The sequence below is a fragment of the Cydia fagiglandana genome, chromosome 5 (genome assembly GCF_963556715.1).
Source record: "Cydia fagiglandana chromosome 5, ilCydFagi1.1, whole genome shotgun sequence".
NCBI lineage: Eukaryota > Metazoa > Arthropoda > Insecta > Lepidoptera > Tortricidae > Cydia > Cydia fagiglandana.
This window is the reverse complement of record NC_085936.1, coordinates 18,584,736-18,596,769: the sequence shown is the minus strand read 5'-3', so window position 1 is coordinate 18,596,769 and position 12,034 is coordinate 18,584,736. Positions and strand designations below refer to the sequence as shown.

The window sequence follows — 12,034 nt, the reverse complement described above, 5'->3', positions numbered from 1 at the left end:
GACTGGAGAATAGAAAAAGTTCAAGCTTCCATAGATGCGCATCTCATTGTCTATTACATTGTACGACGGATGAAAAACTTCCGTTAAATAAATATTGTGCTTGAAGAAGCTTTTAAATTTAATTTCATTCATTCGCTATCTTATTTCATTGATTTAATAAGATTTTGGCGTAACATTTTTTAAGAAAATGGTAAATTTATTAAACCATCATAGGAAACTATGAAATGTATTTTTTTTACACTATCTGTGGCACTATCCATAGACATATTGTTTGACATCTGTCAAACATTGACATTTGGATTCCATTATCACATCACATTTTATTATTTATTAATTGCGTAATAATTTGCACTATTTGTGGTTAACTTGAACTGCGTCTAATTAAATAATACTGAATAATTCATATAGACATAGAGTACAAAACTTTGTCAAGTGTAATGAAGTGCTATTCATGACACGAAGGTTAAATTAGAAAGCTACATGATAAGTGATAATGGCTGTAATGTAACTGTAAACAATATTAATTCATTACTGTTTTTAAGAGAAATAGTCGTCGACCATGTATTCGAGGTGCGGTAGTAGTGGTTCTATCCAGAACATGCACCAGACGCCGTCGTCATCCAATCATAATTCAGGTAAAGAAAACATCAAAACAATGTTTAACCTTGTGTGCCTTGTGCGTGTTTCTTAATAAATGTTTTTCCAGACGATGACGATGACAGCGGCGACAACAAAGCTTCTGCGCTCAGTTTCAAGGAGAGAAGAAGAGAAGCCCACACTCAGGTTACCATATAGTATTCAAACTTATTTTTAACCTTTTAACCGCCATAGAATTTTTTATCGAGCGCGCTCATGTCGCCGGCGGTACGAAGCTCCACTAAGTTTTGTCTTATTTATCAGAACGCGGCGAAATGAGCCCGATTTCGTATGTCTTATATATCAGTTGATGGCAGTTAAAAGGTTAATAGATTTTAAGCAGCTGCTAAAACAAAATTGTTGGTGTTTCCAGGCCGAGCAGAAGAGAAGGGATGCCATAAAGAAGGGCTACGACTCCCTCCAGGAGCTAGTGCCCACCTGCCAGCAGACAGATGCTTCTGGATACAAACCCAGTAAAGCTGCTGTAAGTTAATTTGGTATATATTAAGTTAAGTCCGTCATTTGTACCATCATGTATTGTGCAATAAAATAAAGAAATACTAGCCAGCCAAATCTTACTCTTTATGAAATATCAAAAGATTTTGTTAGGTGCAGTTGCCATCAAATATGTCGGAGTGGTCAAGGCACCCACAAATACCTCAACATGCCTCTATTGTCAAGGCGTTTGAGTGTGTTCAGATATTGTGAACAACTTGGCTGCTCCAATATATCTGAATGGCGACTGTACAATCCACAACATGATTTTCATATCAGTGGGGTTTTAAATGCAAATATATATTCCTGCCTTCAAAATAGTCTGTTTCTTTATTTCTGCAAAAGTATTTTACACAACAAGTCATCCAAAAATGTTTTACTGATGATATTGAATAAATGTAGTTTCAGAGTCAAAAGGCTGAAATTTATTTTTTCATGATTTGTTGTATAACTGACTGTAACTTTATAAATGATTTCCTAATTTTTAACAAGTGTGTCCTAGGGGCTGTCCATAAATTACATCATCGATTTTTGCCGATTTTCGACCCCCCCCCCTATAATCATCCAAAAATCATGCTTCAAATCACCCCATTTCCTCCTACTTTATGCTACCGTCATCCGATGTCCAGACCCCCCCCCAATTTGAAATGACGTAATTTATGAATAGCCCCAGGATGGCAGGCAAGTTTTATAATATGTGAAATTTATATGTAAAATGCTGTTTTTGGATTAACATTACAACTTTGTTTTTATAGCATTTTTCTTTCAAGTGGTGCTGACCAAAATTTGTTACATTTGGGGAGGAAAATTCATCTATCTATCTATATATATAAATGCAAGTGTCCTGACTGACTGACTGATTCATCAAGGCAGAGCCGAAACTACAAAAGCCAGAAAGTTGAAATTTGCACACCAGATTGCATTTATAAAGTGTACAAGAGATAAGAAGCGATTTTGAGAAATTCAACCCCTAAGGGGGTTAAAAAGGGGATGAAAGTTTGTATGGGGTTAAAGTTTTCTTTTAAGCTAGGAATTTAAAACTTCGTAAAAAGATATGTCATTAAAATACAAGCAAACTAATTTCAGCGTTTTTGAAAATTCATCCCCTAAGGTGGTGAAAAAGGGGTTGAAAGTTTGTATGGAAATCAAAAATTTTTTCGAGTGGTGGACTTGAATCTTTGTATTTAGGGATATTATTAGAAGACAGGAAAAGTAATTTCAGCGTTTTGTAAATTTCATCCCCTAACAGGGTTAAAAAGGGGTTGAAAATTTTAATCCATTACAAATGCTTTGAAACTTCTTAGAAAGGCATAATAGCCGATTACAAAAAAAAGTGATTGCAACGTTTTTGGAAATTCAACCCCTAAGGGGGTTAAAAAGGGGATGAAAGTTCGTCTTCGGGTGCAAATTTTATTTTAAGTTAGGAACTTGAAACTTTGTAAAAAAGTATCAAATTCAAATACAAGAAAACTGATTTCAGCGTTTTAGAAAATTCATCCCCCAAGGTGGTGAAAAAGGGGTTGAAAGTTTGTATGGATATCAAAAAAAATTTCGAGCGCGGGACTTGAATCTTTGTATTTGGGGATATTATTAGAAGACAATAAAAGTAATTTCAGCGTTTTGTAAAATTCATCCCCTAACAGGGTTAAAAAGGGGATGAAAGTTTGTATGGGGTTAAGGTTTTCTTTTGAGCTACGAATTTTAAACTTCGTTAAAAGATATATTATTAAAATACAAGAAAACTAATTTCATCGTTTTTGAAAATTCAACTCCTAAGGTGGTGAAAAAGGGGTTGAAAGTTTGTATGGATATCAATCATTTTTTAGAGTGTGGGACTTGAATCTTTGTATTTAGGGATATTATTAGAAGACAGGAAAAGTAATTTCAGCGTTTTGTAAAATTCATCCCCTAACAGGGTTAAAAAGAGGTTGAAAGTTTGAATCCATTACAAATGGTTTTGAAACTTCTTAGAAAGGCATAATAGCCGATTACAAAAAAAAGTGATTGCAACGTTTTTGGAATTTCAACCCCTAAGGGGGTTAAAAAGGGGATGGAAGTTCGTCTGCGGGTGCAAATTTTATTTTAAGCAAGGAACTTGAAACTTTGTAAAAAGGTATTATATTAAAATACAAGAAAACTAATTCAGCGTTTTTGAAAATTCATCCCTATGGTGGTGAAAACGGGGTTGAAAGTTTGTATGGATATCATGCATTTTTTCGAGCGCGGGATTTGAATCTTTGTATTTGGGTATATTATTAGAAGACAATAAAAGTGATTTCAGCGATTTGTAAAATTCATCCCCTAAAAGGGTTAAAATGGGGTTCAAAGTGTGAATCCATTACAAATGCTTTGAAACTTCTTAGAAATACATAATAGCCGATTACAAAAAAAAGTAATTGCAACGTTTTTGGAAATTCAATCCCTAAGGGGGCTAAAAAGGGGATGAAAATTCGTCTTGGGGTGTAAATTTAATTTTAAGCTAGGAACTTTAACTTTTTGGAAAAAAAGGTAATAAATTAAAAAACATGAAAACATTTTTGAAAATCATCCCCCAAGGTGGTGAGAAAGGGGTTGAAAGTTTGTATGGAGATCAGATATTTTGTGAGTGCGGAATGCGGAACTTGAATCTTTGTATAAGGGCATAGGTACCTATTATGAGAATACAAGAAAAGTAATTTCAACAACCAACATTAAAATCCACTTGACTTAAAACTTCATACAACTTGCTAAGAAACAAAACTACTTAATTTCAACATTGCTTGGATATGAAAATTATAGGTACTAAAGATGTAAAATGTTGAAGATATTAAGATTCCACGCGGACGAAGTCGCGGGCATTCAGCTAGTTGTACATATTTAGGTAAATAAATATTATAGGAAATTTTTACACAAACTGACTAAACTCCACGGTACCTAAGCCATCACTCAAGAAAGGCAAAGTCTCAATGTACCCTGTATAAAGATGTCAATATTTTTTTGTAATGGGGAGCACTAGAATTATAGAGCCTCATTTAAGTTACAGTCCTGCAGTTTTAAAACCCTCTCAGAGAAGGCCCAAGATATCATATACCTTCAATTACCATACCTAAAACTAGTTACTATTGTCTCTAACAGAATGTATAGAATATTTATATTACAATCATAAAATAAATATGGTATCTTTTTCATGCCCACATTCTGTTGCAGGTTCTTCAAAAATCAATAGACTACATACAATACCTGCTGCAGCAGAGACGTCGACAGGAGGACGAGCGGAATGCGCTCCGGAAGGACGTGGTAGCGCTACGCATCATGCAAGCCAACTATGAGCAGATTGTGAAGGCGCAGCACTCTGTGCCTGGGCATAATGAGCAACGGCTCACTGACCAGGATAAGTTTCAAGTTGTAAGTACTGACAAATATCATTCCCAATTGTTACTAATGAAATTATTATTATCATAGGATAATAATAATAACTTAATCAACAATAAAGCAAAGAATCAGTAGGGGCCTTTACTTCAATAGGCGCTTCACCCTGAATGAGTGCAGTAGTCACACTCAGATAAAAATTAATAATAATAATAATTCACCCTATATACGTCCCACTGCTGGGCACAGGCCTCTTCTCGAGCGCGAGAGGGCTTGGGCTATAGTCCCCACGCTAGCCCAATGCGGATTGGGGACTTCACATACCTACACCTTTGAATTTCTTCGCAGATGTATGCAGGTTTCCTCACGATGTTTTCCTTCGACGAAAAGCGACTGGTAAATATCAAATGATATTTCGTACATAAGTTCCGAAAACCTCATAAAAAACTCAGATAAAAATTAAAATCGTTTATTTACCAAAAAGTGTAAAGGTTTTTCTTAACCTTTTGGACGCCAATTACCGATATATCCGCACCGTAGGTCCAACGTCAAAGACGGATTAATCGGTCACAGACCACAGAGCAACATAGACCTACGTGCATATGGAGTCAGTTGAAACAATACTAATTTTGAATTACTTAGTTAGTTTTGCTAGGCGTTTTGCGCAAATCGACATCTACTGTGCCTATTTTGCGTGAAAATATTTTTAATTACTTAAACATCTTCCTACGAATATTCCTAATCATATACAAATAAATTTTCAGAATTATCCCAAATTTCGTGTTTACACCAGGGATCTCCCAACTTTTTATCCGAGGGCCAAGACCAGGTTTTTGGCTTCCCGCTTTCTTTTTAGAAGCCATCATGGCCTGTGACGCTCCCGCTTCCTTTCCGCGGCCCATTATTATATTTTTACTTATATATCCCGCTGGATACCGGATAGAACCTACTATCTGGCCAGATACTGGATAGTAACTTGATGATCGATTTGGAACTCCAAGTTAACAATGCCTTAAACAGTTTCAGGGTATAATGGACAAGCTGTACGAGTCATTCGAGTCGGTGCCGACGAACAACTTCGCGGAGTTCTCGGCGGGCGTGTTTAACTGGCTGGAGGAGTACTGCAAACCGCAGTCTCTGCGGACCATGGTGCATGGTGTGCTGCGCGAGCAAAGCTACACACCATAGATGGATGGTGTTAAGCAAAAATGTGTCAACCCATATTAATTTTTCAATAAAATGTCAACATTAAGCGTCTGTTTTTTGAGTTGACATCTTATTGCATTAATTAAATTAATGTGGGATGACACATTTTTGCTAAACACCATCCAGATAGTTAAAGATGTAGTGCAAATTTGTGTGCGTATTTTCTCGGAAACGTTCGAATATAACCTCTAACCGCCCATACGTCAAACCTTAATTATAACCAAAATATTGCTTTGCTAATCCACGAAAAGATCCTCAGATCACCCGAGGCAGAGGCAGACCAAAAATGAGATGGCGAAACGACCTAGACTCATTTTGTGGCGACTGGCGGGAGCATGCACAAAGCCGTGACGAGTGGCGAAAGACAGGGGAGGCCTTTGCCCAGCAGTGGGACACAATATAGGCTAGAAAAAAAAAATCCGCGAAAAGATAACGTGCTAGTCAATCAGCGATAACCCGTTATACTTACTTGCGTATTTTTACATGCAATTAATATTAACACCCACCCACACTCCACAGCGGTGCGGTGGGTTGGGAATATTTTAGTTTTAATTAATATGGATTTCCGCAAAGTAACGCCTGATTCTATTCACTATTTGTCAAACCTTGCCAACCAAAATGAAATTTTATTTTGTCAACACAAAGTTCAAATTAGAACGAAACAGGCGACCTTTTTATAGGTCTCTGGGCGGCTAGAGGTTAAATTAAATAAATAAATATTAGGGAATATCTTACACAGAATCCACCTAACCCCAAACTAAGCAAAGCTTGTACTATGGGTGCTAGGCGACGATATACATATTTATATAGATAAATACATATATACATAGATTACAACCATGACTCGGGAACAAATATCTGTGTTATCACTCAAATAAATGATCTTTCCGGGATTCGAACCCAGGACCATCGGCTTCGCAGGCAGGGTCACTACCCACTAGGCCAGACCGGTCGTCATTCTACTCCAATCGACCTCAGTACTTTTTGTACCGAGACACTGAAATAGCAAGACACGTTCGTACGTTTCCGTGAAAATACGAAGGAAAATAATTATGCACTATATATGTAGCGTGTTCACTCGTCAAGCGTCCTGTCTCACAGACTACACAGACAATATCGTCGGGTGACAAGCAAAAGTCACTAAGTACTATCAAAAAATTAAAGTAACAATGCACTTTATTACACTTGTAACACGGTTCATTGTCCAATAATTTTAATGGTGTTAGTGACTTTTGCTTGTCTCCCGACGATATGCAGCGTTTCTAAAGATCACGAGATCACCACAAATAATTATTGCAATTTTACTTGTAAAATACGATTAGAGCAACACAACTGAGTTGTATTCCACACCATTTTACAACTACATCAGCTCATGTGCAACCCTAAAGCTCTGGTTTCCTAGGATGCGGTGCCGTCATATAGCGGCCGTCTCCATACAAAATACTACGACATCCATATTTAGCCGTATTATTTTGTATGGAGACGGCCGCTATATGACGGCACCGCTATCCTAGAAAAACCGAGCTTAACCTCCTGACGACCCGCGTCCTACACATAGAGAATATTTGCAAAATTTGCCTTCATTGACATTCAATCGTATATTATCATCTTATTTGTGTTGTGAATTATAGGAAAATATTATTGAAAAATATAATATATTTATACCTACCTAGTACCTACTAATACAGAATGAATTGTATACTTAGATATTGGTTTTAAATATTATTATTTTTTAGACATAAGTATAATTTTCATTATTGTGATATATTTTCTTACTTCCTTTATTTTTTGTTAGTGATTTTGTCATGTGAAACTTTATTGGAGTCTCCATCAATAGTAGGTAGCATATGAATCAGCGCGCCAAAAAGTATCTGCTATCTGCGAATTTAGACAGTTTGCGTTCAAAAGTATCAAAGCAATCGATTAATAATTCTGTATACTTAAAGAGTCGATATCTTTTTTGTGAAGCTGGTTAGATACTTTTGACGCATAGTCTGATACGCTACTTTTGATGCTGACTGTATATTATAACTACGTTCGAACAATGTGTTCTGACATAAGTCATACTTTTAATATTAAGTTGTGTTAAGCTCTGGTTTCCTAGGATAGTGGTGCCGTCATATAGCGGCCGTCTCCATACAAAATACTACTTATCTTTATTTGGCCGCATTATTTTGTATGGAAACGGCCGCTATATAACGGCACCGTTGTCCTAGTAAGGAAATCAGAGCTTTAGGGACAAAATATACAGGAAAACAAAGGCATGCATTTTAAAAATAAAAGTATATTCACAATTTTTTAACGGATTGGTTACCTTACTTTACTTACCAATTATTTATTTAAAAAAAACAGAAATTTTACAATATCAGTACCATATTTACCTACTGACGACAATATTTAGTGCCTTAAGTATACCTAGTTTGCATTATTATATCGATGTTATATGAAAATACACATTATGTTGATGATACATATGCCTTTCATTTTTTACCATCCCAATTTCCATCTGCTTAAAAAGTGAAGAGCCTTCAACGTGCACACTAGCGCCACAGCTAAATAATCGTAGTTATTTAAATTTAACGAAAGATATTGAAAAAAGGGGGCCGCTACGTACTGTATTGTGTATTTAAGTACGTTTTGAATACATCAAACTAGTTTTTGTGTCGAGTATAACTTATACTATACAACTAACATAATATTAGGCACACACAACATCGTGTATACATATTTTTGACACGTTTTATGTGTTGATATTTAAGACATCGACCCAAATCATATTTTTTTTAAATATCATGGTTTTGACACGACCATGACGATTGTCTTGGTAATTGACGTGCATCTCATGCACGACTTTCACTTCAGTTCGCATGCACCAATCTTAAACTATTCTGGGGCCCCTGGGCACATAAGGATTTTGGGGCCCTTTTGGAAAGTAAAGAAAGCTAATTAAACGAACATTTTTCTACTATGATCTTCCATTTATTATGGGTAATCAAATATACTGTTACTGTCAGTCCTTCCGGGCCCTGGGCACGGGCCCCGTGTGCCCTTATGGTATATATAGATGGTACTGGCACCAAGCAGCGGCGTAGCTATAGAGGATATGGCGCCCGGGGCAGGCACCAAATTTGCCGGAGGGCCAGATTACCATCCGCATTTCACACTTCACAGTGGTGGTAAATACGACTGACGAAAGTATCCCTGCTGTGCCTTTGGCAAGGCGGAGAGGTAGTCTTTTGCCCATTTTGGCGCCCCCCCTTGGACGGCGCCCGGGGCACGTGCCCCCTCCAACCCCCCCCTAGTTACGCCACTGGCACCAAGGGGCCACTCTGCACTACAGCGTCTTTGAAGCGTCGGCGTCTAGTCAGCGCTATAGAAAGCGTCGCTGCGCCGTTGCGCCGACGTTGCGTTGAGCCGCAGCCATAGAGTTGACTAGACGCCGACGCTCGGGAGAAGCTAGTCTGGGGTGGCCATTGACGTGACACTAAAATGGTACTAGTTCAGCGGTGTTACTCACGAATTCCAGCCAATAGTGTAGTCTAACGCAACTACTTAGTTGCGACCAATAGCGCGCGTAATGCGAACTCGTCAACCAATCGCGCGCGTGATGCGAACTCGTCAACCAATCGCGTTGTAGCGATTTCACACCGCTGTACTGGCCCCTGTCATGCCTCATTATTATTGCCCGTAAAGCCAGTCCTTAGATATCTATGTCAATGGGGGTGGCTCTCAGGGTGAGCGATCTTCTATGTCGTATCAAAACCGTAACAAGTCGTTAAATCTGAATCGACCTCCTGATGTAGTTGTTATATTTACGCTATACTGATTTTTATGTTATTGTTATTTGTATTCGCATGTGGGCGTAGCCACATAAACCCGTATAACCATGTTAATGCCTCATAAACTCTTGACTGGATGAACGAATTACACTAAAAACTAGGTACTGAACATAAAATGCGGTTAAGCGTATACTTCGCTAATATATATACCTAGTTATGGGTATCGTCAGCTGACTACAAGCCTGAAAATAAAAACAGCGGTGACAGGCAGAAAGTTCCTGCCTAGCACAGTTCAACTGTGGAATGAACTGTAGCCCGTCTCCCATCTTAAAGGGCGACAACTCAGTTGCAACCCCTCTTGTGTTGCAGATATCCATCCAAAGATTAATTGTGTTAGTCAGGCAAATCAGTAAGTAAGTATGTATATGTAGGTAAGTACTTAGATTTGGTCAGCTGATGTATATGGCGTTGTACTACTTGTACTTCTCTTTATTTTACTGCAACTCTGATTGTCAAAAGTTGACGTTTTACAATTCATCAATTACCACAATTTAAAACCGCTGTAGAGTCGACCAAGCTAACTCTGCATGGCATTTGCAATGACAAAGTGTGGTAATGTCATAATTAATTAATGTCAAATTTCTATTGAAATATATCGTTTATAATGGCACTTGGCCTTTGCCCAGCAGTGGGACACAATATAGGCTATAAAAAAAAATGGCAGTCCCTCACTTTGCTCTATTGGAATCGGTGCAGATTTAGCGTAGACGGACTCCATCTGTTTCGGCTGTCAAAATATCTGTCTAGCTATAGACCGGGAGATAGTGACACATTTTACTGGGTCATTTGTACCAGTATGGCGGTTCGTCAGGGGTCTAAGTACGTAATGAACGAAATAAAAATGATGGTCATAGCGCTGGTACCGGCGGCCCAAGCGCGTGGGCGTTAGTCGAACGTGTCGGATAAAATACGAGTGTCGAACGATTTGTTCCACAAAAATCCTCGTATTATTCGATAGTCCATAAAAAAGAAGTAGACGGTAGCGTAATGCCATACTTCTCCGGTGTGACTTACAGCCCGCCATACTGGGGCGAACACATTAATTAAAAAAAAACAATTCAATCATTTGTGCCAAGCTAATTAAAAAAAATTAACTCCCTTGCGGCGGTATGGCGGCCATTTGGAACCGTCCGAAGAGTATGGCATGGTGATGTCCATGAATGGCTGCTCGACGATGATCACCTGTGCAAAAATTAGCTTGGAACAAATGGTTGAATTGTTTTTTTTAAATTAATGTGTTCGCCTCAGTATGGCGGGCTGTAAGTCACACCGGAGAAGTATGGCATTACGCTACCGCCTACTTCTTTTTTATGGACTATCGGAAAATACGAGGATTTTTGTGGAACAAATCGTTCGACACTCGTATTTTATCCGACACGTTCGACTAACGCCCACGCGATTGGGCCGCCGGTACCAGCGCTATGACCATCATTTTTCTTTCCTTCATTACATGCTTAGACCCCTGACGAACCGCCATACTGGTACAAATGACCCAGTAAAATGTGTCACTATCTCCCGGTCTACTACTTACCTACTCAATAAATCTGAAAAACATGTCTTTGATTCATTGTACTGGAATTTTCGTTGATTAAAGAGCGCTTTTCGTCTGATCTCATAAAAAAGTAATCGTCTGAGATGTGTATTTGCATGCCAATCCCATTGTTTGTAAAGCAGCCGCTTTTTAGGGTTCCGTAGCCCAATGGCAAAAAACGGAACCCTTATAGATTCGTCATGTCTGTCTGTCTGTCTGTCCGTCCGTATGTCACAGCCACTTTTTCCGAAACTATAAGAACTAAGTATATTGTTGAAACTTGGTAAGTAGATGTATTCTGTGAACCGCATTAAGATTTTCACACAAAAATAGAACAAAACAATAAATTTTGGGGTTTCCCCATACTTAGAACTTAGAACTGAAACTCAACAATTATTTTTTCATCAAACTCATACATGTGGGATATCTATGGATAGGTCTTTAAAAATGATATTGAGGTTTCTAATATCATTTTTTTCTAAACTGAATAGTTTCCGCGAGAGACACTTCCAAAATGGTTAAATGTGTGTCCCCCCCCCTGTAACTTCTAAAATAAGAGAATGATAAAACTAAAAAAAATATATGGTGTACATTACCATGCAAACTTCCACCGAAAATCGGTTTCAACGAGATCTAGTAAGTAGTTTTTTTTTCATACGTCATAAATCGTAAATCGCAATTTTATTGTTACTTGCTGCTACGGAACCCTTCATGGGCGAGTCCGACTCGCACTTGGCCGCTTTTTCTTTTCTTCTAAACGTCAGACATCGTAAACATTTTTAAATTATTGCCAAAAATATTACCTACGACGGACGAATTATAGCTAAATCGGTTTTTCATTTTCATGCATGGATAATTCGTTATATTCGCTTGTCTCTTCTATAAAAGATACCAAATATTAAGGGTAGGTATGTAGCGATAACTAAATTCATAGATTTTTTGTTCAATAGAAATGCTCTGGGATCCAATGAATAAAATG

The 12,034-nt window shown here is 37.9% G+C and overlaps 1 protein-coding gene across 1 annotated transcript; it reads left to right on the top strand.

The window, feature by feature from the left end:
- The first annotated feature begins 282 nt into the window (after positions 1-282).
- LOC134664614 (max-like protein X) lies at positions 283-8,155 on the top strand. The gene is made up of 5 exons (XM_063521344.1): positions 283-635; positions 707-783; positions 1,010-1,120; positions 4,318-4,515; positions 5,500-8,155. The coding sequence occupies exons 1-5, from the start codon at positions 560-562 to the stop codon at positions 5,665-5,667; spliced, it is 630 nt and encodes a 209-aa protein (XP_063377414.1). The 5' UTR covers positions 283-559; the 3' UTR covers positions 5,668-8,155.
- The last annotated feature ends 3,879 nt before the right edge of the window (positions 8,156-12,034 follow it).

Coding starts and splice junctions, on each gene's coding strand:
- LOC134664614 (XM_063521344.1), top strand. CDS start 560: ATGTATTCGAGGTGCGGTAGTAGTGGTTCTATCCAGAACATGCACCAG. Junction 784..1,009: donor GAAGAGAAGCCCACACTCAG/GTTACCATATAG, acceptor TGGTGTTTCCAG/GCCGAGCAGAAGAGAAGGGA. Junction 1,121..4,317: donor ACAAACCCAGTAAAGCTGCT/GTAAGTTAATTT, acceptor ATTCTGTTGCAG/GTTCTTCAAAAATCAATAGA.